The sequence below is a fragment of the Muntiacus reevesi genome, chromosome 1, assembly GCF_963930625.1.
Source record: "Muntiacus reevesi chromosome 1, mMunRee1.1, whole genome shotgun sequence".
Lineage (NCBI taxonomy): Eukaryota > Metazoa > Chordata > Mammalia > Artiodactyla > Cervidae > Muntiacus > Muntiacus reevesi.
Window position 1 is genome coordinate 77791646 of NC_089249.1, and position 27014 is coordinate 77818659.

The 27014-nt window shown below is 38.0% G+C and overlaps 1 protein-coding gene across 9 annotated transcripts in view; it reads left to right on the forward strand.

Annotated features, from left to right (window-relative positions):
- LOC136144509 (GON-4-like protein) overlaps positions 1 to 27014 on the forward strand; it is a 90347-nt gene that overhangs the window by 4680 nt on the left and 58653 nt on the right. For 7 of the 9 annotated variants that reach the window (XM_065902429.1, XM_065902422.1, XM_065902416.1 and 4 more), the window contains 2 exons: positions 1106 to 1627; positions 7042 to 7233. In XM_065902429.1, the coding sequence (XP_065758501.1) occupies positions 1132 to 1627; positions 7042 to 7233 (688 nt within the window). In that variant the 5' untranslated portion in view covers positions 1106 to 1131. Of the gene's footprint in view, positions 1 to 40; positions 284 to 1105; positions 1628 to 7041; positions 7234 to 27014 lie in introns of those variants that run through there. The other 2 variants (XM_065902454.1, XM_065902463.1) reach the window with 2 other exon arrangements.

The window sequence follows — 27014 nt, forward strand, 5'->3', positions numbered from 1 at the left end:
AAGGCAGTGTATTCTATTCTTGGACCTAACTCAAAAACCTGAGAATAAAGGTTTTTTGGGTAGAAAGGTGCAGTTAGTTTCCATATAATGTTCTTGGTCAAGCCTGCATAGAATATGCACAGAATAGAAAGTTCACACATTCATTCGGGGAACATTTATTGAGTGTCTGCAATAGGGCAGATATTGCTGAGTATTAGTAGAATTTCTTGAAAGAATCTTTTCCCTCAAAAAGCACATTGTGGGGAGGGTGATGGGAGAGAGACAAGAAGTAATGGTAAAAGTGGTAAGTACGAAAAAAGAGGTTTGCAAATAGTTTCTAAGAACAAATGAGAAGATACCTCCACTTTAGGATAGTGTTTCCATTAAAATGTGATAATTTGAATTGAAGCCAAGAGTCCAGAATTTTCATAGAAAGCAGTTAGTTTTTGATAAAAAAAAGTATATTACTAATTTTGTAGATGCAACTTTTGTTTTCAGTACAGAATTTCTGTTAGTATAGTTTCACCATTGTACATATCCACACTTTTTTTTGGATTGTTTCTGTTAATGGAAATACCTGTGTATGTAAGCAACAATTGCAAACATTTACTGATTTAATAAATTAGTCTAATTTCATAGATGCAACTTTTATTTCACTGTATAGCAAACAAACAGATTCAAGTTAAATAATTCATACAAAGTCACAAGACTAGAGAGAAGCCTACTTGGGAAGCAAATGCTGGTAGTTTGACTCCACAGTGTACTCTCAGCATCATGCTGTTCTCCCTCCCTGATGGTAATAATGATAACTAACACTTATTAATTGCTTGCTATTTAATCCTTATAACAACTCCATAAGTTTAGAAAAATTATTATTTTTTACAGTTGAGGAAACCGAACTTTGGAGAGGTCACTCAGGCAGGATAACACACTAACCAATAAGAGAGTTAGGATTTGAATTCTGCTTTTCTAACCTGTCTCTCACTGTCCACCTAGTGGGAGATTGTGCATTTGGTGTAATATACAGTGTTCATGATTGAACATGAATAAGTGAAAATATGTTTGAGGAGATGTTATTACCTTTAATTAATAAGAAGGTGATAAGAGCTCGCCTTTATCCTTTCAGGATGGAACAAAAGTGGGACTTGGAAAATGTTGCCCTGTAAGAAGAGAAGAACTACGTTGACAGAGTCCCCACAACATCAGGGGAGCCAGGAGGAAGATGACTTAGACCTTCAGTCAGCTGTTAAACCAGAATCTGACCAAGGTAAAGACCTGGGGTCAGTGTCCCTGTCCTGGAGTCCAAGTCATGGCAGAGCAGCTGACCTTGACGTGCAAGATGCAGGAATTCAGCTTGGTATGGAGGACCCATCTTTGAGCTCTAGGATGCTCACCGACAACACAAATGTTGCAGTTCTGGAAGCTGTGGATGTGGCCATCTCTCAGGAAATCACCCTACCTTCCTTGGAGTCTTCTCAGCCTGTAAATACCCACATTGGTAAAGGAAAACTTCAGGCCACTAGCTCAAAGAGAGGGAAGAAAATTACACTCAGACCTGGGTCAGTTACTCAAGAAGACAGAGGCGATCATCCTATCGCTAAGGAGCCTTTTTCAGAAGAGCCTGGTGAAGAAGTCAAGGAAGGAGGAGGTAAGATATGGAAAATCTTCAGATTTTCTTTGTCAGTTCAAGCTTGTCATTGCCTTTGCACTTGTCATTGCACTCCCTGCAGTGCCTTTACAAAATAGCATTTCAGAAAGGGGATGCTGGTTGGGTTTGGAATTGGAGCTGTGGTGCTTGTAAGTGTCAACACTGAACGGTATGATTATAAATGGGTAGAAGCTTTCTTTTCCCCTCCCATTTCCTTGATCATCTTCCTTATTCTTTTCTTTCCTTTCTCTTGACTTTTCATTTCTCTTCACTTTTCATCCCTCATTTCTGGAGGGATGAACTGTGTATGTCCTTTTGTGATTTGATGGCTATTTATGGAGTGGACCTTGAGAGATTACTGACTCTGTCATTTGGATAGTCTCTTCAGAAATGCCATAACCCTTAGGACTTGAAGGATGAGTGTGGTTTGATAGAGTGATGGCATGGAGTGTCTTAGGCCATGAAGAGTCTGGCAGAGGCAGAAGCAAAAGAGGTATGGGTGATCACTTGAGTGGTAGATTGTATTTGGATTGTGAATGGCTTTTTTTTTTTTTTTTTTAATTTTTGACTGCACTGGGTCTTTGTTTCTGTGAGCAGGCTTTCTCTATTTGCAGTGAGAGGGGGCTACTCTTTGTTGTGGTGCAAAAACTTCTCATTGCTTTGGCTTCTCTTGTTGCGGAACATGGGCTCTAGGTGAATGGGCTTTAGTAGTTGTGCCACAGGGGCTTAGTTACCCTGTGGCATGTGGGATTTTCCTGGACCAAGGGTCAAACCCATGTCCCCTGCATTGGCGAGTGGATTCTTAACCAAAGGACCACCAGGGAAGTCCCAGAAGGCTTTGCTTTTCATGCTTTGAACTTTTCCTGAAGGTTATATCCAGTTAGTAAATACAAGAAGCAGAAGGCATGGTTCTGATCTCAGAAAGCTCTTTTAGTCTAGTTGGGAAGACAAGACACGAGCACATTAATTCCTTTGGAACAGCTTAAGACAATATGTGATTAAGTGCTAGTGTGGTACAAGTAATTCGGATTTTTAAAGTTGGCATTTAGTGGATTGAGAAGATTTGATAGGTTGGGGTGAAGGAGTGGAAGTAGAATAGCATTTTCTACAAATACATGAAAGTGCTGTGTTTGTGAGGAAGGAAAGCAGGGTTTCAGATAGAAATGATAGATCCAGATTACTACACATAGCCATGCTGTTATGCCATTGAGACCTTATAAAGTATTGCTGTAGGATGTTGGCAGTAAAGATAGAGAAGAAAGGTGTATCTTAGAGATGTTGTGACTTAATTGCTAAGTTGTGTTCAACTCTTAGCGACCCTATGGGCTATAGCCTGCCAGGCTGCTTTGTCCATGGGATTTCCCAGGCAGGAACACTGGAGTGGGTTGCCATTTTCTTCTCCAGGGGATCTTCCTGGCCTAGGGAGCAAACCTGCATCTTTTGCATTGGCAGGGGTTTCTTTACCAGGGAAGCACAGAGACATTACAGAGGAAGAATTAATATTTCTCAGAGACTGATACCATTTAAGATATCTGGGTTGGGGAATGGTGAAGCATGCTTTCCTGAGAAAGGTATTTGAAAGGTTCAATGAGTTTAGCTTTAAATATGTGGAGTGTGAGATGACTTTGGGGCCATCAAGGAAAAATGGAAAACTGAGATTAAAGTTTGATAAGAGGTATGATTAGAGAAGTTTTCATTGTTGTTCTTCATAGAAAGGAACATGGAAGAAGATGACAGAGAAGGGAAATCTGGAGAAGTATCAATAGTGAAAGTCAAGGAGGGTAGAGAGTTTAAAAACAGATACTTCGTTTAAAATTTAGTGACAAAGGAGATATAATGATGCATGAGAAAATGCTACATTTAAAAAATATTTTATGAACCTGAGTCTGCTGCATTGGCAGGCCAATTCTTTACCACTCAGCCACGAGGGAAGTCTAAGAAAATACCTCATTTGAGGGTTGATGATTTTTAAGAGTAGATTTAGAAGTTTTGGGAAAAGGAAATTGAATGATGGCATTAATGAGGGAAGGACGAAAGTCCCAGTGATAATGTATGCAGTGGAGTGGAATTGGAAGTAGCTAGAGAGGGCAGCAAAACTGTTGAATATTTTCCTTGGCTTGGTTGTATTTGTGACCTGAAGGCTGGAAGAGATGGAGGAAGATGTGGGATTAAAGCACTAGAGGAGGAATGTAAAATTAAGCAGGAGTTTAAAGTCTGACCTGTTGAAGAGTGGAGGGTAGAGTTTTTACTTTTTAGTATAACAACATGGCCAGCTGCTGAGTACTCATGACCCCGAATTGACAGTTGTTAAGATTTTGTCACATTTTCTTTTAGTATTTATTTATTTGTTTGGCTGTGTTGGGTCTTAGTTATGGCGTGTGGGACAGTTTTTGCATTATGCGGGCTATATCGTTGCGGTGCATGGACTCTGCAACTTTGTCGTGAGGTCTCAGTAGCTGTGGCACACAGGCTCAGTTGCTCTGTGGCCTGTGGAAATCTTAGTTCCCCTACGAGGGATCAGGCCTGCATCTCCTGCATTGCAAGGCAGATTCTTAACCACTGGACCCACCAGGGAGATCTCTAGAGTTGTCTTTAATGGTAAGTTTATAAATGTTCAAGTGTAGGTAAAGTAAACATTGTTTAGAGTTTATCTGTAATACTGTTAGTACTACTCCTCATTAAGCTGGGTCGGAATTCCCTAGCAGCTCAAATGGTAAAGAATCTGCCTGCAGTGCGGGAGACCTGGGTTCAATCCCTGGATCAGGAATATCCTTGGAGAAGGGAATGGCTACCCACTCCAGTATTCTTGCCTGGAGAATTCCATGGACTGAGGAGCCTGGGGGGCTACAGTCCATGGGGTCCCAAAGGGTCGGACACGACTGAGTGACTTTTACTACCACTACTACTACATTAAGCTTGGTAAATGAAAGTTGATTCTCCCACCATATAATATATCAATTAGCCATGTATACAGGTAATGCCAATAAAAGAAGTACGTTAGGACTCCTGACTCCTTTCTCCCCCCAAGTAACTTTTTTTTTGCCAAATAGACATGTCACATGAAAAGCAAGAAGAAAAAGAGATATTGTAAATTCATATATGTATATACAGTTTGGAAAATATTGGAAAATTGAAAGAAGAAAATAATCACCCATAAGTTTACTACTCAAAGTAATTACTGTTACAATTTAGTGCATATCTTTTTGTTGTTTTGCTTTATTTAACATTTTGGTTTTTTGATTATCAAAATAAAAAAAAAGCAGAAAAACATCTAGGCTATTTGTAAGTATCAGCATTGTGTTACAATTGATACATATTGTAAAACTGTTTCTAGACTGCAAGTGCTAGTGATTAGACCTTTCTCAGTAATGGTGTTTATTCTCTAGAATTTTAATTGTTCTTTTAAAATTGATTTAATTTTTCCTTTGTCTTTTTTCCCCTTTCTTTGCCTTCAAAATTGATTAACTTAGGCAGATTTCAACTTATAATTTGTTGGTTTTTACAGTTTCGGCTAATTATTTTCATATTAATTTGAAGTTTCTAGGCTGGTGGTAAATGAGCTACAGCCATGCTCTGTAATAAGGCTTTTCCTTCTGTGTCTCTTACCCTTCTTGACTTCTCTTTCTAAGGTCTTCGGTATCTAGCACATTGAGAGAGGAAAGAAAGAGTGGGGTCCTGAGGAGTTCTGTGAGAAGGGAGTTAAATTGAGAAGCACTGTGATGGGATCAGGGAGAAAAGTATTGCAGAGAAAAGGGACTTTTTCTCTATGTAGAGTATGTTGCAACTGATAAACTGTCAGGGCAGTTTTGGAGTCATTCCAGATGTTTGAGGTGGAAAAAGTAGTATTGGAAGCTCTATCTACCAAACTGAACTTTTGTATTTTGGTTAGATGTAAAGGTTCTGGTATGTTTGTTTTAAAAAATCATTTGTGTCAGTTCAGTTTTTAAATGTTAGACATTAATTCTATAAATTATTAAAGATTGCTGATTAATGAGAAAGCTCTACTGTGTTACTCATTGAAGTTCCTCCCTCTTACGAGACGTTCGCCTGAGGGGAGCTTTTGATTTGTTGGATTTAGGATTCAACTCCTTGTACAGTCCCTGTTAAAGCCATAGTTTTTAACCTTTTTGACACTGTGAAGTAATCACGACTCCAGAAGTAAAGGAAATAAGATTAACAGTAAATAGAATTAAGGATTGAGTCATGCTTTAGTTGAAAGTAAAGGCTTTTTTTTTTCTTTGTTGGAGGGAAGTGTCCTCCCATTTAAAATCTTGTTTATGTCAGTTGAAGCTGCCAATGTTGATGGCATAGCAGTCTAAACAAGTACTATCTATTTTGAATGGAGTTCAGTATTAATAACAAATAACTTGATCTTTTTTTGAAAAAAATTTTTTTTTGACTGTGTAGTACACACAACGTGGGAAAAAGTTCCTAAATCCAGAAAGTGCACAGGGAGGAGTTAGGCACCCTCTCACTTCGTCCTCGTATTTTCCAAGTTGTCTTCTCAGAAGCAATCACTGTTCAACAGCGCCTTGTGTGTATTCTACAGATCTGTGCACACACAGTCCTGGATATATTCTTTTCCCTATGAAACCAGATTTTAATGTTTGCTTTCGCTATTGCATGAATGTTTCTTTGTCTTTTTAATGTCCCTCATGGAGAAAGGGCAGAAAGGTAGCACTTATTAAGAGTTGACTTGAGGAGGGAATTCTCTGACTGCTCGGCGGTTAGAACTCCGTGCTGTCACTGCCAGGTCTCCGAGTTCATTGCTGATTGGGAAGCTAAGATCCCGCAAGCTGTGAGGCTTGACCAAAAAGACCAAAAAGAGCTGAGGTGAGGAAAGGAAAAAGTTACATAATGAACTGTGTAACCACGTGTTTACAGTATTATGGTGATTTTTACTCTAATGCTCTGTATGATTGATTTACAGAGTCAGAAAGTTTAGGACATTTTTTATATATGTATCATTTATAGTTGATATATAATCATTGATATATATTAGATATATATAGTTGATACATGTATCATTTATAGTTAATTAAATGTGGTATTAATGATCATCTATATAAAATGTCGCTTTGTCATCAGGAGCACAGTCCCTGTCCTACAATTATGAATATGATTTTTTTCATAGGGAAAGAATGCATAGCTCAAAAAATATATTAGAACTAGAAAGATCTTAGCAATTACTTAGTTCAGTTGCCTGACATTAAGGGTGAGTAAATAGCACCTGAGCTTTGATTTCAGTATTTTTCTTAGGACACTGTCTTTAAGAGAGAGGAATGCCTGTGTAGTAAATGCATCATTATTGAAGTAATCTAACTACAAAGGACTTTATAACAAGATGCTGATTTCTACGACAGAGTATAATTGAGAATGGACAAAATGTTGAGCAGTATTTGTGATTCTTTCAGGAAAATCTCAAATGCATTCTGGAGGGGAGATGCCTTCTTTGCCATCAGACAGCCACTCTGCAAAACCTGCAGCCCCACCTAGGAAATCATCTCAGTCAGATGTCTGTGCCTCTCCTCAAGAAAAGCCACTCAGGACTCTAGCTCACCAAGCTGAGGAAGAGACAGAGGATGGTGGACTCTTTATTCCAATGGGTAGGCTTTCTTTTCTTTTCTTCTAATTAAAAAGCCCCCCTCTTTATTGAACTATAATAGGCCGAAAACTGCAAATATTTCAAGATACCCAAGTTCACTGAACTTTCAAAGGTTGAATACACCCATATAACCAGCAACCAAATCAAGAAATAGTGTATTACCAGTACCCAGAAGTCCTTCCTTTCAGTTGTCACTGACACCTCACGCATGGGTAACATTATCTTTGCTTCAAGCAGCATAGATTAGTTCCCCTGTTTTGTACATTATATGAATGGAATCTTATGAATGTATGTTTTTTGACTGCCTTTTCCACTCAACATTATGTTTAAATGAAATTGGTCCACATTGTTGCTTGTGCTTGCATTTTCATTGCTGTATAGTATTCCATTGTTAGAATATTCTACGTTTTCTTTATTCATTCAACTCTTCAAAAAATTTTTTTTCTTTCTTTCTTTATGGTTGCACTGCATCTTTGCGGGTGTTCAGGCTTTCTCTAGTTTTTGTCAGAGGGGGCTTCTCATTGTGGTGGCTTCTCGTGTGGCGAAGCACAGACTCTAGGTGTGCAGGCTTAGTTGTCCACCGGACATAGAATCTTCCCAGACCAGGGATCCAACCTGTGTCCCCGGCATTGGCAGGTGGAGTCCTATCCACTGTACCATGAGGGAAGCCCCCTATTCATTCAACTCTAAATGAGTGTTTGAATAGTTTCCAGTTGTAGGCTACTCTGATTGGTGCTGCTGTGAACATTGTACTAGAAATCTTTTGGTAAACATTGGTGCCTAATATTTGTTGGGTGGAACTGGTAGGTCATAGAATTAGGCCTCCTAAAAAAAATGTAAAAGAATTAGGCCTCCTTCAAGTTTTTTTGAAATATATTTTTATTGTGAAATATAACATATACAGACAAATGAGTAAAGACCTCTTTATTTAGCATAACAAACAGTTTTAAAGTGAACACTTCTGATTTATTTTTCTTGTTACAAGTAATAGACCTCCATTGCTGTGCAAATTAGAAGCTGTAATAGTAGATATCCATGTCTTGTTTCTGAACTTGGGTGAAGGTGTTCAGTATTCCTATTTATGTGTAATGATAGTGATAAGCTTTTTATGGATATATTATTATATCAGATTACAGAAAATTTTTCCTGGTTTTCTGAGCATTTTATCCCATATTGAATTGTGTTAAATGCTCTTTAAAACGGAGAAGGCAATGGCACCCCACTCCAGTACTCTTGCCTGGAAAAATCCCATGGACGGAGGAGCCTGATAGGCTACAGTCCATGGGGTCGCTAAAAGTTGGACACGACTGAGCGACTTCACTTTCACTTTTCACTTTCATGCACTGGAGAAGGAAATGGCAACCCACTCCAGTGTTCTTGCCTAGAGAATCCCAGGGACGGGAGCCTGGTGGGCTGCCGTCTATGGGGTCGCACAGAGTTGGACACGACTGAAGTTACTTAGCAGCAGCAGCAGCAGCAGCAGCAGCAGCTCTTTAAAAATCTCTGTTAAGATGATCATATGGTTTTTCTCCTTTATTCTGTTTTTTATTTTTGTTGTTGTTTTTGTAGCTGGTCTGCACAGCATGCAGAATCTTATTTCCCTGACCAGGGATCAGACTCTTTCTCCCTGCAGTGGAAGTGCAGAATCTTAACCACTGGACTGCCAGGGAATTCCCTCCCTTATTCTGTTAATGTGGAGAGTTACATAGATTCTTTTTAAATGTTGAGGTTTATTGAGATGTAATTTTCTTTTTTTAACTAAAAATTTATCTTTAATTTTTTAAATCTTTGGCTGTGCTGGGTCTTCTTTGCTGCTCTCGGACTTTCTTTTTGTTGAGGCATGAGGGCTTCTCATTGTGGTGACTTCTCTTTTGTTGTGGAGCACAGGCTCCAGGCACTTGAGCTTCAGTAGTTGAGGTTGGCAGGCTCTAGAGCATGGGCTCAGTAGTTATGGTACAAAGGCTTAGTTGCTTCATGGCTTGTGGAATCTTCCCAGACCAGGGATCAAACCCATGTCCCCCACACTGACAGGTGGATTCTTAACCACTGGACCACTAGGGAAGTCTGAAGTAGGATTTCAATACAATAAAATTTTTTCAGTGAGTTTTGAGAAGTGTATATATTTGTGTAACTCCTACTACAGTCAATATATGGAGCATTTCTCTCACTCTGAAAGTTCCTTCATTCCCCTTTGCAGTCCTTCATTCTTAGCCTTTGGGAACCACTGATCTCAATTTTTTTCTTATAATCTTGTGTTTTCTACAGTGTTGTACATTGGAGAAAAAAATGGCAATCCATTCCAGTATTCTTACCTGGAAAATCCCATAGAGACAATGAGCCTGGTGGGCTACAGTCTATGGGGTCACAAAGAGTTGACATGACTGAAGTGACTTAGCACACACAGTGTTATGTATAGATGTTATATAGTATGTATGGAACCTTTTGCATCTGGTATCTTTTTGAATTTTTATTGAAGTATAGTTGATTTATAGTATTGTGTGCATCTAGTATCTTTCACTTTGTGTAATGCTTTTGAGGCTAATTCATGTTTGTTCTTCTTCATTGCTGAGTAGTATTCTATTGCATAGGTGTACCACAGTTTATCTGTTCATCAAAGATGGACATTTTGGTTCTTTATCATTTTTACTTGTTACAATTAAAGCTACTGTAAACCTTCACATACAGTTCTTTGATAGAAATAAGTTTTTGTTTTTCTTGGGGAAATGACTGTGAGTGACTTTGCTGGGTCTTACAATGAGTCTATGTTTAACTTTATATGAACCTGCTAAATTGTTTTCCAGAGTAGCTGTACCATTTTATATTCCCAACAGGAATGTATGAGATTTACAGTTGGTCCACATCCTTGTGAGCAGTTAACAGACTTTGTAATTCTGTCTCTTCTACTGGGTGTATTTCCTTATGGTTTAACTTGCATTTTCCCAATGAATAATGATAGAAAGCATATTTTCATGTATTCATTGGCCATTTGTAGATACTTTTTGGTGAAATGTTTGTTTATTATTCTGTTGTTTGCCAATATTCCATTTGTAATTACTACATATTTTGCACAAGATACTTTGAAACTATGCATTTATTCTTATTTCTCCTCAAACTTAACCCCCCCTAGTTTTAGCCACTATTGATCACCTGCAGCAGTTACTGTGTTGTTTGTTTTAAAGGTGATTTTTATTTGTCATTCCTTTTACATTTAATAATTGCAATTTTTCTGTAAAGAAGAACAGCCTCTTCTCCCTCATTTATTTATTTATGAGTGTGGACTCATGCATATTTGTTTCATTATTTGAATTACAGTGCCATTTATCATGATATATTTTGCCTGAATTGTTAAGAGTGTTAGCCATGGGGAGCTACTTCAGGTTTTACTTTTATGGCTTATGCTTTCCTATTGTGTCAAGGAACATTTGCTTAATCCAAGGCTATGAAGGCTTCTTTCCTGTTTTCTTCTAGAAGTTGTAGTTTTACACATTACATTCAGGTGTTTATGATCCATTTTGAGTTAATTTTTATATAATGTGTGAGGTATATTTGAGATTCTTTTTTTGTTTATGGATGTCCAATTGTTTCAGTGCTATTTGTTGAAAAGATTTCTTTCCCCATTAAATTACTTCTGCATTTATGTGAAAAAGTCATTTGGCAATTTTGTGTGAGTCTTTCCTGGACTCTCTGTTCTCTTCTGTTGATCTATGTATTAATATTTAAGCTTTCACCAATATCACACAGTCTTGAAATCAGGTAGTCATAAATCTTCCAACTTTTTTTTTTTAATACATTAGGGTATTCTAGGTACTTTGAGTTTCCATATAAATTTTAGAATTGACTTGTCATTTTCTTCAAAAATATTTTCTAGGCTATTGATTGATAATGAATCTATGAATCCATTTGGGAAAATTGCCATTTTTTTGGCCATACTGTGGGTCATGCAGGATCTTAGTTCCCCGACCAGGGATTGAATCTGTGCCTTTTGCATTGAGAACACAGAATCTTAATCACTGGACCACCAGGAAGTGCTAGGAAAGTTGCCATCCTAACAATACTGAGTCGACTAATCCATGAATAAGATATCACTGTGGTGAGAGTGGTCATCTTTTCCTTTGTTCCTGATCTCTTACAGGAAATGCACTCAGTTTTCACCACTAAGCTTTAGGACGTTGGTCTATAGCTATTGTTTATCAGACTGAGGAAGTTCTCTACTATTCCTGGTTGCGGAGAGTTTTTATCATGACTTGATGTTGGATTTTATGAAAAGTTTTTTCTGCATCTCTTGAGATTATCTTTTGTTTTAGTCTGTTGATACGAATTATCTTGATTGATTTTCAAATTTCAAAGCATTTTTGCATGGCAGGGAGAAATCAACTCTTGATCATGATATAGGTGTTTTGTTTGTTTTTTTTTAATTGCAGGATTTGATTTGTTAATATTTTGTTAAGGATTTATGTGTCTGGTCTGTAGTTTTCTTATAAAGGCTTTGGTTTTGGTATTAGGGTAATGCTGACCTCATACAATGAGTTGGAAAGTGTTCTTTCCTCTTCTGTGTGTTTTTTTGTTTTTGTTTGTTTGTTTTTCGAAGAGTTTGTAAATTGGTTTTATTTCTTTAAATGTTTTATTGAATGCACCAATGAAGCCATCTGGGCCAGGAGTTTTCTCTGTAGGATGTTTTTAACTATGAATTCAATTTCTTTAACAGATAAAGGACTATTTAATTATATATTTGTTCTTGAATGAGCTTTGACAGTTGGTGTCTTTCAAGATATTTGTTCCATCTAAGTTGTTGAATTTATTGGTACAAAGTTTTTCATAATATTACTTTGTTGTCTTTATTTTGTTTAAGGTTTATTTATTTCTTTATTTTCTGGCAGTGCTGGGTCTTTGTTGCTGCTATGAGTTTTCTGTGGTTGCAGTGAGCAGGGGCTCCTCTAGATGTGGTGCTTGGGCTCCTCATTGCAGTGGCTTCTCTTGTGGAGCACGGGCTCCAGGCGGGTGCATGGACTTCAGTAGTTGCAGCGCCTGGGTGCAGTGGTTGCAGCTCACAGGCCCCAGGGCATGGGCTCAGTCGTTGTGGCTCATGGGCTTGTTGCCGAGGCATGTGGGATCTTCCTGGACCAGGGATCAAATTTGTGTCCCCTGCATTGGCAGGCACATGCTTAACCACTTTTGTCATCTTTTTAATGTCTGCAGGATCTATAATGGTATCTATTCTTTTATTCCTGATGCTGTTAATTTATATCTTTCTCTTAATCACTCTAGCTAGAAGTTTTTCAAAGAACAAGGTTTTGGTTTCATTAATTTCTCTACTTTTCTGTTTTCTACTTCACTGGTTTTTGCTGTTGTCTACTATTTTGTTTCCTTATTTTGGGTTTAATTTGGTCTTTTTCTAGTTTCATAAAGCAATAGCTTAGGTCACTGATTTGAAACTTTTCTAATAATACTATAGGATGTATCAGTTTTCCTTTTAAACAACAGAAATTTATTTTCTCACAGTTCTGGAGTCTGGGAAGTCCAGTATTAGGTGCTGGTAAATTCAGTTTTCATGAGAACTTTCTTCTTTTGACAGCTGCCTTCTCGTTATAACTTCACACCACCTTTTCCTTGGTGCATGTGTGTGAGAGAGGGAGTGAGCTTTCTGATATCACTTCTTATAAGGACACTCATCCTGTGGGATCACAGATTCACCTTGTGGACTCATTTAACTTTAATTACTTCCTTAGAAGACACATTTCCAAATATAGCCATACTGGGGGTAAGGCTTTCAGAGTATGAATTTTGTGGGGGACACACACATTCGAATTTTCTGTACAGGATTGGAGACAGGGAAGCCTGGCATGCTGCAGTCCATGAGCTTGCAGGGTCGGACACAACTGAGCGACTGAACTGAACTAACCTGGAGTACTCTTCTGTGTTGTTTTAGAACCTGATTTTGTTAAAGTAATTTTTATAGTTACAGAGTACCATAAGGCTTATAATAGTAAAACAAAAATCCACTGGGATTCTTTAGAAGTGTGTTCTTTCATTTCCAAATATTTGAAGACTTTCCAGTTATTTTTTTGTTACTGATTTCGAATTTAATTCCCTTGAGTTCACATTGCACTTTGTATGATTTTAGTACTTTTATATTTATTGAGGTTAATTTTGTGGCCCCAATATAATGTTTATTGGTAGCTCCTCCCTATATATCTGAGAAGAATATGTTTTCTTTTGTTTTGAGATACACTGTTTTATAAATATCATTAGGTCAAGTTGATTGATAGCACTGTTCAGGTCTTCTCTATTTTTACTGATTTTCTTTTGGTCTATTCTGACAGTTATTGAGAAAGGCATATTGAAGTCTCCAACTTTAATTGTATATTTGTCTATATTTCCTTTCAGTTTTGTCAGTTTTAGCTCTACATGTTTTATTTATTTATATTAAGTTTTGGCCATACCGCATGGCATTTAGGATCTTAGTTCCTGTACCCCCTGCTCTAGAAGTGCAGTCTTAACCACTGGACCACCAGGGAAGTTCCTAGCTCTTATATTTTATTTTTTTAAATTAATTTATTTTAATTGGAGGATAATTACTTCACAGTATTGTGATGATTTTTGCCATACATCAACCAACATGAATCAGTCACAGGTTATATGTGTCCCCCATTCTGAAACCCCCTCCCTCTGCTCCCTCCGCACCCTATCCCTCTGGGTTGTCCCAGAGTACTGGCTTTGAGTGCCCTGCTTCATGCATTGAACTTGCACTGGTCATCTGTTTTACAAATGGTAGTATACATGTTTCAGTGCTATTCTCTCGAATTATGCCACCCTTTCCCTCTCCCACTGAGTCCGAAAGTCTATTCTTTGTATCTGTGTCTCCTGTGCTGCCCTGCATGTAGGATCCTACTGTTTTTCTAAGTTCTGTATATATGCTTTAATATACAGTATTTGTCTTTCTTTTTCTCATTTACTTCATTCATTATATATAATAGGCTCCAGTTTCATTCACCTCATTAGGACTGATTCAAATGCATCCCTTTTTATAGCTGAGTAATATTCCATGGTGTGTATATACATTAGCTTCCTTCTCCATTCATCTGCCAGTGGACATCTAGGTTACTTCCATGTCCTAACTATTGTAAATGATACTGCAGTGAACATTGGGGTACATGTGTCTTTTTCAATTCTGGTTTCCTCTGGGTGTATGCCCAGCAGTGGGATTGCGGGGTCCAATGGCAGTTCTATTTCCAGTTTTTTAGGGAATCTGGACCGGCTACAATGCCTTCTGCCCCTGGGCGGGTGGACGTGCCAGGGCCCCCAGTGGGGAAGGGTGGGGTTGCCCCTTTGTTCCTCTGCACCTCCATGCTGGCTCACAGCGCGCTCATGCACTAAGCGTGGGTGTTCGGCCGTCCTCGCCGTGGGTGGGGCAGGTCCCGTGGGCCCCTGGCATCGCCTTCCTTACCCCTTCCTCACCTTGTGGGTTTCTGCCGCAGCCACATGGGGCGTGTTGCTCCACACCCCGCGCCCTGCACTTCCGGCTGTTTGTGTTCCCTTAGGGCTTCCCTGATAGCTCAGCTGGTAAAGAAGCTGCCTTCACTGCAGGAGACCCCAGTTGGATTCCTGAGTGAGGAAGATCTGCTGCAGAAGGGATAGGATACCCACCTCAGTATTCTTGAACGTCCTTTGTGGCTCATTTGGTAAAGAATCCTTCTGCAATGCGGGAGACCTGGGTTCGATCCCTGGGTTGGGAAGATCTCCTGGAGAAGGGGAAGGCTACCCACTCCAGTATTCTAGCCTGGAGAATTCCATGGGGTCACAGAGAGTCGGATATGACGGAGTGACTTTAACTTTCACTTTCCACACTATTCTCTGTAGTGGCTGTACCAGTTTGCATTCTCACCAACAGTGTAAGATTCCCTTTCTCCACACCCTCTCCAGCATTTATTTTCTGTAGACTTTTTGAAGATGGCCATTCTGACTGTGGCTCAGATCATGAACTCTTTATTGCCAAGTTCAGACTTAAATTGAAGACAAGTGGAGAAAACCACTGGACTATTCAGGTATGACCTAAATCAAATCCCTTATGATTATATAGTGGAAGTGAGAAATAGATTTAAGGGACTAGATCTGATAGATAGAGTACCTGATGAACTATGGACGGAGGTTTGTGACATTGTTCAGGAGACAGGGATTAAGACCATCCCCAAGAAAAAGAAATGCAAAAAAGCAAAATGGCTGTCTGAGGAGGCCTTACAAATAGCTGTGAAAAGAAGAGACACGAAAAGCAAAGGAGAAAAGGAAAGATATACCATTTGACTGCAGAGTTCCAAAGAATAGCAAGGAGAGATAAGAAAGCCTTCCTCAGTGATCAGTGCAAAGAAATAGAGGAAAACAATAGAATGGGAAAGACTAGAGATCTCTTCAAGAAAATTAGAGATACCAAGGGAACATTTCATGCAAAATGGGCTCAATAAAGGACAGAAATGGTGTGGACCTAACAGAAGCAGAAGATATTAAGAAGAGGTGGCAAGAAGACACAGAAGAACTGTACAAAAAAGATCTTTAGGACCCAGATAATCACGATGGTGTGATCACTCACCTAGAGCCAGACATCCAGGAATGTGCAGTCAAGTGGGCCTTAGGAAGCTTCACTACGAACAAAGCTAGTGGAGGTGATGGAATTTCAGTTGAGCTATTTCAAATCCTAAAAGATGATGCTGTGAAAGTGCTGCACTCAACATGCCAGCAAATTTGGAAAAGTCAGCAGTGGCCACAGGACTGGAAAAGGCCCGTTTTCATTCCCATCTCAAAGAAAGGCAATGCCAAAGAATGCTCAAACTACTGCACAATTGCAGTCATCTCACACGCTAGTAAAGTAACGCTCAAAATTCTCAAGCCAGGCTTCAGCAATACATGAACCGTGAACTTCCAGATGTTCAAGCTGGTTTTAGAAAAGGCAGAGGAATCAGAGATCAAATTGCCAACATCCACTGTATCATAAAAAAAGCAAGAGAATTCCATAAAAACATCTATTTCTGCTTTATTGACTATGCCAAAGCCTTTGACTGTGTGGATCACAATAAACTGGAAAATTCTGAAAGAGATGGGAATACCTGACCACTTGACCTGCCTCTTAAGCAAGCTGTATGCAGGTCAGGAAGCAACAGTTAGAACTGGACATGGAACAGCAGACTGGTTCAAAATAGGAAAAGCAGTACGTCAAGGCTGTGTTTTGTCACCCTGCTTATTTAACTTCTATGCAGAGTACATCATGAGAAATGCTGGGCTGGAAGAAGCACAAGCTGAAATCAAGATTGCCGGGAGAAATATCAATAACCTCAGATATGCAGATGACACACCCTTATGGCAGAAAGTGAAGAACTAATGAGCCTCTTGATGAAAGTGAAAGAGGAGAGTGAAAAAGTTGGCTTAAAGCTCATCATTCAGAAAACTAAGATCATGGCATCTGGTCCCATCACTTCATGGCAAATAGATGGGGAAACAGTGGAAATTGGCAAACTTTATTTTTTTGGGCTCCAAAATCACTGCAGATGGTCATGAAATTAAAAGACTCTTACTCCTTGGAAGGAAAGTTATGACCAACCTAGATAGCATATTAAAAAGCAGAGACATTACTTTGTCAACAAAGGTCAGTCTGGTCAAGGTTATGGTTTTTCCAGTAGTCATGTATGGATATGAGAGTTGGACTCTAAAGAAAGCTGAGCACCGAAGAATTGATGCTTTTGAACTGTGGTGTTGGAGAAGACTCTTGAGAGTCTCTTGGACTGCAAGGAGATCAAACCAGTCCATCCTAAAGGAGATAAGTCCTGGGTGTTCATTGGAACGTTTGAATTTGAAGCTGAAACTCCAATACTTTGACCACCTGATTTGAAGAGCTGATTCATCGGAAAAGACCCTGATGCTGGAAAGATTGAGGGCAGGAGGAGAAAAGGACAACAGAAGATGAGATGGTTGGATGGCATCACCGACTCAATGGGCATGAGTTTGGGTAAACTCCGGGAGTTGGTGATGGACAGGGAGGCTTGGCGTGCTGTGGTTTTTGGGATCGCAGAGAGTTGGACGTGACCGAGCGACTGCACTGAACTGAACTGATTCTGACTGGCATGTGATGATGCTTCATTGTAGTTTTGATTTGCATTTCTCTAATAATGAGTGAAGTTGAACATCATTTCATGTGTTTATTAGTCATCTGTAAATCTCTTTTGGAGAAATGTCTGTGTAGTTCTTTTGCCCACTTTTTTATTGGGTTGTTTGTTTTTCCGATATTGAGCTGCATGAGGTGCTTGTATATTTTGGGGATTTATTCCCCTGGTGGCTCAGATGGTAAAGCGTCTGCCTACAATGCAGTAGACTCGGGTTCAGTCCCTGGGTTGGGAGGATCTCCTGGAGAAGGAAATGGCAACCCACTCCAGTATTTTGCCTGGTAAGTCCCATAGATGGAGGAACCTGGTTGACTACAGTCCGTGGAGTCGCAAAGAGTTGGACCCAACTGTGCAACTTCACTTTCATTTTCACTTTCTTTGTCAGTTGTTCTGTTTGCTGTTATTTTCTCCCATTCTGAAGGCTGTCTTTTCACCTTGCTTATAGTTTCCTTCCTTGTGCAAAAGCTTTAAAGTTTAATTAGGTTCCATTTATTTATTTTTATTTTTATTTTTATTACTCTGCGAGGTGGGTCATAGAGGATCTTGCAGTGATTTATGTCAGGGAGTGTTCTGCCTATGTTTTCCTCTAAGAGTTTTATAGTTTCTGGTCTTTCATTTAGGTCTTTAATCCATTTTGAGTTTATTTTTGTGTATGGTGTTAGAAAGTGTAATAGTTTCATTGTTTTACATGTAGTTGACCAGTTTTCCCAGCACCACTTGTTGAAGAGACTGTCTTTTCTCCATTGTATATTTTTGTCTCCTTTGTCAAAGATAAGGTGTCCATAGGTGCATGTATTTATCTCTGGAGTTTTTATTTTGTTCTGTTGATCTATATTTCTGTCTTTGTGCCAGTACCATACTTTCTTGATTACGTAGATTTGTAGTATAGTCTGAAGTCAGGAAGGTTGATTCCTCCAGTTCATTCTTCTTTCTCAAGATTGCTTTGGCTATTTGAGGTCTTTTGTGTTTCATACAATTGTGAAATTATTTGTTCTAGTTCTGTGAAAAATACTGTTGGTACTTTGATAGGGATTGTGTTGAATCTATAGATTGCTTTGGTTAGTATACTCATTTTCACTATATTGATTCTTCCAATCCAAGGCATGGTGTATATCTCCATCTATTTGTGTCATCTTTGGTTTCTTTCATCAGTGTTTTATAGTTTATATCAAGTCTTCTGTTTCTTTAGGTGAATTTATTCCTAAATATTTTATTCTTTTTGTTGCAATGGTAAATGGGATTATTTCCTTATTTTCTCTTTCTGATTTTCATTGTTAGTGTATAGGAATGCAATGGATTTCTGTGTATTAATTTTATATCCTGCAATTTTATTATATTCATTGATTAGCTCTAATGATTTTCTGGTGGCATCTTTAGGGTTTTCTATGTAGAGAATCATGTCATTTGCACGCTGAGTGTTTTACTTCTTTTGAAGTCTGGGTTCTTTTTACTTATTTTTCTTCTCTGATTGCTGTGGCTAATCAAAAAACCTCCAGCAAAGAAAAAGCCCAGGACCAGATGGCTTCACAGATGGCTCTACTCTTTGGTAGAATTTGGTGAACTCTACCAAAAATTTAGAGGAGAGCTAACACCTATCCTACTCAAAGTATTCAAAAAAATTGCAGAAGAAGGAAAATCCCCAAACTCATTCTATGAGGCCAACAATACCCTGATACCAAAACCAGACAAAGAAATAAAGAAAACTAAAACAAAATAAAGAAAACTACAAGCCAGTATCACTGATGAACATAGATACAAAAATTCTCAATGATATTCTGGCAAATAGAATCCAACAACGTATTAAAAAGATCATGCATTATGACCAAGTGGGCTTTATTCCAGGGATGCAAGGATTCTTCAATATTCGCAAATCAGTCAATATGATATACCATGTTAACAAATTGAAAGATAAAAACCATATGATTACTGAATAGATGCAGAGAAAGCCTTTCACAAAATTCAACACCCATTTATGATAAAAACTCTCCAGAAAGTAGGCGTAGAAGGAATATACCTCAACATAATAAAAGCCATATCTGACAAACTCACAATAAACATCCTCAGTGGAGAAAAATTGAAAGCATTTCCTCTAAAATCAGAAACAAGACAAGGGTGCCCACTCTTACCACTACTATTCAATATAGCTTTCATATTTTAAAACTTTGTTTTCATGTACATATGCCTAATAACATACATTGATTGTTTTGGGTGTTTTTTTAGTATGCATTTATTTGGCTGCACCCAAGTCTTAGTTGAGACATGCAGGATCTTTAATTGTGGCATGCCGAACTCTCAGTTGCTGCACTGTGGGTTCTAGTTCTCTGACCAGGGACTGAACCCATTCCCTGTATTGGGAGGACAGAGTCTTAGCCATTGGACCACCAGGAAAGTCCCTACATTGATTGGGTTCTGAAGTAAACCAAATTAGCATTTCATGGATAAACCTGTTTGGTCATGATGTATTAGATTTTCCAGTATACTGAGGTTTTTGTGTCTTTGTTTATGGAAGATATTGGCTTTAATTTTCTTTTCTTTTTCATGTGTTGGTGTTAGGATTATACTGACCTTATAAGATGAATTGGGAAATTTTTCATCAGTATGTATTCTCTGGAAGAGTTTATAGAAGACTGGTGTTGTTTCTTTCTTAAATGTTTTGTAAGAATTAACCAAGAAAGCTAGCTAGGCCTAAAGTTTTGTCAAAAGACTTTTAAGTTTTGGATTAAATTCTTCAATGGTTATAGGATTATTTAGATTTCCTGTTTCTTTTTGTTTCCATTTTGGTAAGTTGTGTTTTTCAAGGAGTTTATACATTTTCTCTGAATTGTCAAATATGTTGATATAAAGTTGTTTGTAATACTCATTTTGGAATGTCTTTAAGATTTTTATTGAGGTCATCTTTTTATTTCTAATTTTAGTGAAGTCCTCTTTTTGTGTCTTATTTTTTTGTTGATAAGTTTGCTAGCAGTTTATCAGTTTTTTTAAAGAACCAACTTTTTTGCTTTCTTTTTAATTTTTTATTTGGAATATAGTTGATTAACAGTGTTAATTCAGATGTACAACAAACTGATTCAGTTATACATGTACAAGTATCTGTTCTTTTTCAAATTCTTTCCATTGAGGTTTTTATGCAATATTGAGCAAAGTTCCTTATGCCAACAGTTCCTTGTTGGTTATGTTTATTTTTTTTTGGTCACACTGTGTAGCATGTGGGATCTTTGTACCCTGATCAGGGATTGAACCTGTGCACACTGTAGTGGAAGTGTGGAGTCTTAACTACTGGACCACCAAGGAAGACCTTATCCATTAAAACATTTTTTTAATTTACTTACTTGACTGCACTGGGTCTTAGTTGTGGCATGTGGAATTTTTTTTTCCAAGTTTTAATTTTATATTGGAACATAGCAAGTTAACAGTATTGTAGTAGTTTCAGGTGGACAGCAGAGGAACTCAGCCATATATACACATATATCCATTCTCCTGTGGCGTCTTTGGTCTTTGTTGCAGCATGCAGGATCTTTTAGTGTGGCATGTGGCATGTGGTCAGTTCCCTGTTCAGGGATCGAACCAGAGCACCCTGCATGGAGAGTGTGAAGTCTTAGTCACTGAACTGCCAGGGAAGTCCCCATCCATTTAAAACATAACAATGTGTACATATCAGTCCCAAATTCCCTAACTATACCTCCCCTCCACCTTTCCCCACTGGTAACCATAAGTTCATGTTCATCTGTATTATTTTTGTTTTGTTTTGTTTTAATTGCACATACAAGAAATGTCATAAGATGTTTGTCTTTCTTTGTCTGGTTTGCTTCACTCAGTTTGACACTCTCTAGTTCCACCCTTATTGCTGCAAATGGCATTATTTCATTTTTTTGTAATGGGTGAGTAATATTCCATTGTATGTATGTTCCATGTCTTCCTTATTCATTCGTCTGTCAATTCGTCTGTCATGGATTTAGGTTGCTTCCATGTCTTGGCTTTTGTAAGCAGTGCTGCAGTGGAAATTGGGGTGTATGAATCCTTTTGGACCATGTTTCTCTCTATATATGCCCAAGAGTGGGATCACGTTGGGAGGCAGATTCTTTAACTACCGAGAGAAGTCCAGTTTTGTCTTCTTTTATTTTTCTTTCACATGTTGCTCTATATATTAACAATATACAGTCTTTGAAATTACTATAGTCTATCTTAAATTAGTGCTTTTACCACGTCAAACAGTGTAAGAACTTCGCAACAGTTTTATTCCATGTATCTGTTTCTGTCTTTCGTGTTGATACTGTATTTTACTTCTTCAATTGTCTTAAAGCCCATAATACTTGTTTTTTTTCTTTTTTATTGAAGATTTATCTGTTTGTTCTTGGTTGTGCTGGGTCTTCGTTGGTGCTCTGGCTTTTCTCTGGTTATGGCGAGTGGGGACTACTCCACAGTTAGAGTCTGTGGGTTTCTCATTGTGGTGGCTTGCTGAGGGGCACGGACTCTGGGGTCCTCAGGCTTCAGTAGTTGCAGCGCGTGGGCTTAGTAGTTGCACTCCCAGGCTCTAGAGCACAGGCTCAATAGTTGTGGCACATGGGTTTGGTTACTCTGAGACATGTGAGATCGTCCCGGACCAGGGATTGAGCCTGTATCTCCTGCATTGGCAGTTGGATTCTCTACCACTGAGTCACCAGGGAAGCTTCTGAACACCAGTGGGTTTTCACTTTTTATCTCTTTAGGATTGTAGAGTTACTTGAATCTGAGATTTGATATTTTCTCAGTTAAAAAAATCCTTGTCAGTATTTTTAAAATATCATTTCTATCCTCCTTTTCTTCTGGTATTCCAGTTATACATATGTTAGATTTTTTTCACCATGTCCTGTATATATTTGTTTTTCTCTATATTCTTTTCTTTTTTCCTTCATGCATCAGTTTCTGGTGTTCTGTAGTCTAGTTTGCTAGTTCTTTGTTTTACTGTGTCTACTTATTTAATTTTTCATGCCAATTTAGCACTGGATTCTGTGTTTCTGGTGAAACTCTCCATCTTTCTTTTATTTTCTTGAATGTATTAATCATAATTATTTAAAAATCCCTTTTCCTGCATCTGACTCACTCACAGTTCGTTCTTGTTTTTACTGTCACCTGTCACCCTCCTCCACCCCCTGGTGTTTTGGCCTTTTGGTTCTGTTTTTACTATGCTGTAATTTTCAATTGGATAGTGGACAATGTGGCTGAAAAATTCTAGAGGCTTTGGTGTTGTTATCTTTCTCCAGAGATGATTATGTTTTCCTCAAGCAGGCAGCTAATTTTGGAGGGTGAATAAAATTCAGCCTAGTGTTTGTTTTATGCTATATTAAGACTTCTTTGTTTCAACTTTCTACTTATTTCTAGATGGTGCCCTGTATTTCTAGTGGGTGGCTCCTCTGGGGTTTCATCACTTAGTCTAGCAAGAATGCTGCTTTCAGCTTGGATTCTCCTTGTGTGATTCCCTTTTCTGAAGGATGACAACTCCTTAAATCATGTCTGTAGGGGTTGTTATCCAGTGCCTTCAGACTGATGTATATATTTTATTCTGCTTTAATGTGATTTTATAGTTTTATATAATTCCACAGTTGTTTTTGGCATGAAGGTTTCATCTGATAAAAAATACATTGTTGTGGCCAGAATCAGAAGTCCTGGCTGTGTGACAGGGCTGTTAAGCAGCTTTTTTCATACACCAGAGCAGCTTTGGTGATGCAGATATTACAGAACCCACCCATATTTTTATTGAAATCATCCACTTTACAGTACATTTACAGTGTAGATTTACTTTCAATATATTGCTTACCTCATTAAATCTGCTCCTTAGTGAATACCTTGATTTTTGGCCATATCTCACCTTTTTCATAAAAGGAAAAATTAGATTTCCTTCTTTATCCTAGCCTGATTTTTATGGCGCAGCTTCCTTTTAAAATTTTTTTAATTTCAGTTTTTTAAAAATTCTTAGAGTCAATGTCAATGGTATCTCAGTATTTTAAAAGTAAAATAAAAGGTTAGTTCTAAAACAGAGTAAGAAGTAATTGAATTATCTGTTCTTTCTTGGATTGTCTGTGCAGTGTATTGGAATGTATTAAATTTTCCATATAGACCCACATTCTCTATTAAACTCAGCCTTAAAACCAGAAATCAGAGGAGAAGTATGTGTGATGTGATTTAGGAGGATGTAGTTGATTGGGATGGTTTTACCCCACAGTCATTACTTCGATTTTTGTAAGATAACCGTTCTAAATGGGAGTTATGGTTAACTCCAATGCCTTTTCCATTAAAAAATATTTTCTGTAGTAAATTTTATTATTTCCATTTTAATCCTGTGATAACTTTTCTTCTCAGTTCTTTTAATTTGTTTTTATTGTATTTTTATTGGAGTTAATAAACGTTTTTCAGTGTGTATTTTAAAGCAGTATTTCTCAAAATGTGGTCCGAAAACCAGTGCTAGTTGACAACTGTTTGTTACTGGTTTGAAACAAATAATTCATGGAAACAGAGTAAAACTTTAAAAATTTGGCATTGGTAACATTGTAAAAATTGTAACATTTGACAGTATGGCTATATTCTTATTTTATAAAAATGTGAGTCTACAGTGGATTCGCCACAGAGAGTTTGAGAAGCACTGTTTTAAAGGATAATGTGATTACTCATCAGTTGTCTATATATAATTTTATACATTTTTAGCTGCTTCCATTGTAAATTTTCTTTTTTTGGTCTTTTATGAACTTTGGTTACATTTTTTAGGTTAAATTTTGTAGTGAAGATTTTTAGTTATTAGGTTACTTTTTAGCTAATAACATACTTTATTATTTCTAGTATAATAGTAATAGTTTTAACTTGTGTCTTTCAAACTTTTTTCTCCTGAGTTAGATTTGCATTTGACAGTGTTACTAAGAACTTGATAGGTTATAAATATGAAGCGGAATCAAAACTTCCTCAGGTGTCAGAAATCCTTTTCTTGTTCTGCATGTACTGGGCCTTTGTTTAAGTGCTGATGAAATGAGGAGGGAAAGGTGGATTACAGAAACCAGGAACTGGCTAGATTGACCTGCATGAGAAAGGATGCAAGAGGGACAGGAAGAGCAAAGAGGAGATTTAAGAGTGGTGAGAGAGAGAGGAGTTTTGGAGTTTATGGAGAAAAGAGGTAAATGAGGTGAGAAGAAAGACTTTGGGAAAAGATGAATACAAAGGTTTTAGAAAGTTTTGTTGTGTATTATGCTACATGATTCCCCTTTTGCTGCTTTCTCAAATGACCATCAGTGAAGAGCTTTATCACTTTATCACTTCTGATGCATTCTAGAGTTTTATATTTCTTTTGCATCTATCACTGTGTTGGGATGTACCTCAGGATAGTCCATTTTAGTTTGTTATACAAATATAAGGTGTGTATGTTTGAATTCTACCTTTTGTTTCTCAAAAATCATTACCAATTTTTTTCTATATTATTAAAAATTCTTTGTAGTCATTTTTAACTTGTCCACTCCACCCCACCCCCCAGGCTTACATAAAAGGGACTGAACCCAGTGTTCAGGAGATGTTCTAACTGACCTTCATGCCAAGGCAGCAACAAAAGCCTCTTGAAAGATGAGGGGGAGGTGGGTGCATGCATGCATGAAGTCCATTCTCTCCATTCAACATATGGTTATTTTTAATGGCTCAGTTACAGTCCAGTATATGGGTGTACCACTTCACTTAACCGTTCTTTTTTCATATTGCCTGGGCACACAAAAAGTGGTACCTGCCTTTTCAGTAAAGAATGAATGAAAAAAAAAATGAATGAATGTTGCTTACTGTCAACCCACAAGCCACTGTAGCCACAGCACACTCCTCACCCCAAGGGTGTGCCCTGAGGGGAATTCAGGATAGAGAAAAAAGGATATTGGCCCTAGATAATTAGATGCATAGCTAATAACTCCAGTGAACCGACAACTCTTGCATCTTCCTTTACATAGAAAAGCACTAAAATCATTAACTTGAGATGTCATTCTTTGCAGTTAACAGTAATCTTTTGATGTTCAATTACATATCTTTTTTTTTCCAACAAAAACTTCTGTATATCCTGGCTTCTCCTTAACCTCTATGGTGCAGCTCCTCAGAACCATCTGAGAGGCTGACTTCAAGGCTTTAGTCTTCAGTAAGGATAATAAACATAACTTGCAATTTTCAGGTTGTGTGTTTTTCTTCAGTTGGTATTTAGGTGTTTTCCATGTTTTTGCATAAGTAATTGATGTTGAAATAAATAACTTGATTAGTCTTTACATGTGTTGTTTTCAGTTGCTCAGTTGTGTCCAACTCTTTGTGACCACAGGGACTGCAGCATGCCAGGCTTCCCTGTCCTTCACCATCTCCCAGAGTTTGCTCAATAATTACATATGTAGTTATTTCCTTAAGAAGAATTATTGATAGAATGTTATAAGCTTTTACCAAATTCTTCATATATATTCATAAGTGAAGAAGCAGTTGTTTGAAGTTACTAATTTTCATAGAATAAATATTACCAGAGTGCAGCTTGCAGGTCGTAAAACCTTTTTAAACCAAGAAGATTGTCTTGATGTTAATTTTCTCTAATCCCTTGTTTTATTTCGGTAGTAGACCAAAAAGTTTCAGAGAAATGAACACCTCATTTTGGTATTGTGTGATAATCTACCTCAAGATTTACGAGAATTCTACAAGCCAGTCTTCAACAGTATGTGAACCACGAACTTCCAGATGTTCAGGCTGGATTTGGAAAAGGCAGAGGAACCAGAGATCAAATTGCCAACATCCGTTGTATCATAAAAAAGCAAGAGAGTTCTAGAAAAACATCTGCTTTATTGACTGCACCAAAGCCTTTGACTGTATGGATAACAACAAACTATGGGAAATTCTTAAAGAGATGGGAATACTAGACTATTTTACCTGCCTCCTGAGAAATTTGTATGGCGGTCAAGAAGCAACAGTTTGAACTGGACATGGAACAACGGACTGTTTCCAAATGGGGGAAGGAGTATGTCAAGACTAATATTGTCACCCTGCTTATTTAACTTATATGCAGAGTACATCATATGAAATGCTGGGCTGGATGAAGCACAAGCTGGAATGAAGATTGCTGGGAGAAATATCGGTAACCTCAAATATGCAGATGATACACCCTTATGGCAGAAAGTGAAGAAGAACTAAAGAGCCTTTTGATGAAAGTGAAAGAGGAGAGTGAAAAAGTTGGCTTAAAGCTCATCATTCAGAAAACTAAGATCATGGCATCCAGTCCCATCACTTCATCATGGCAAATAGATAGGGAAACAATGGAAACAGTGACAGGCTTTATTTTCTTGGGCTCCAAAATCACTGCAAATGGTGACTGCAGCCATGAAATTAAAAGATGCTTTCTCCTTGGAAGAAAAGCTATGACCAACCTAGACAGCATATTAAAAAGCAGAGACATTACTTGGCCAAAAAGGTCCGTCTAGTCAAAGCTGTGATTTTTCCAGTAATCATGTATGGATGTGAGAGTTGGACCATAAAGAAAGCTGAGCGCTGAAGAATTAATGCTTTTGAACTGTGGTGTTGGAGAAGACTCTTGAGAGTCCCTTGGACTGCAAGGAGATCCAACCAGTCCATCCTAAAGGAGATCAGTCCTGGGTGTTCGTTGGAGGGACTGATGTTG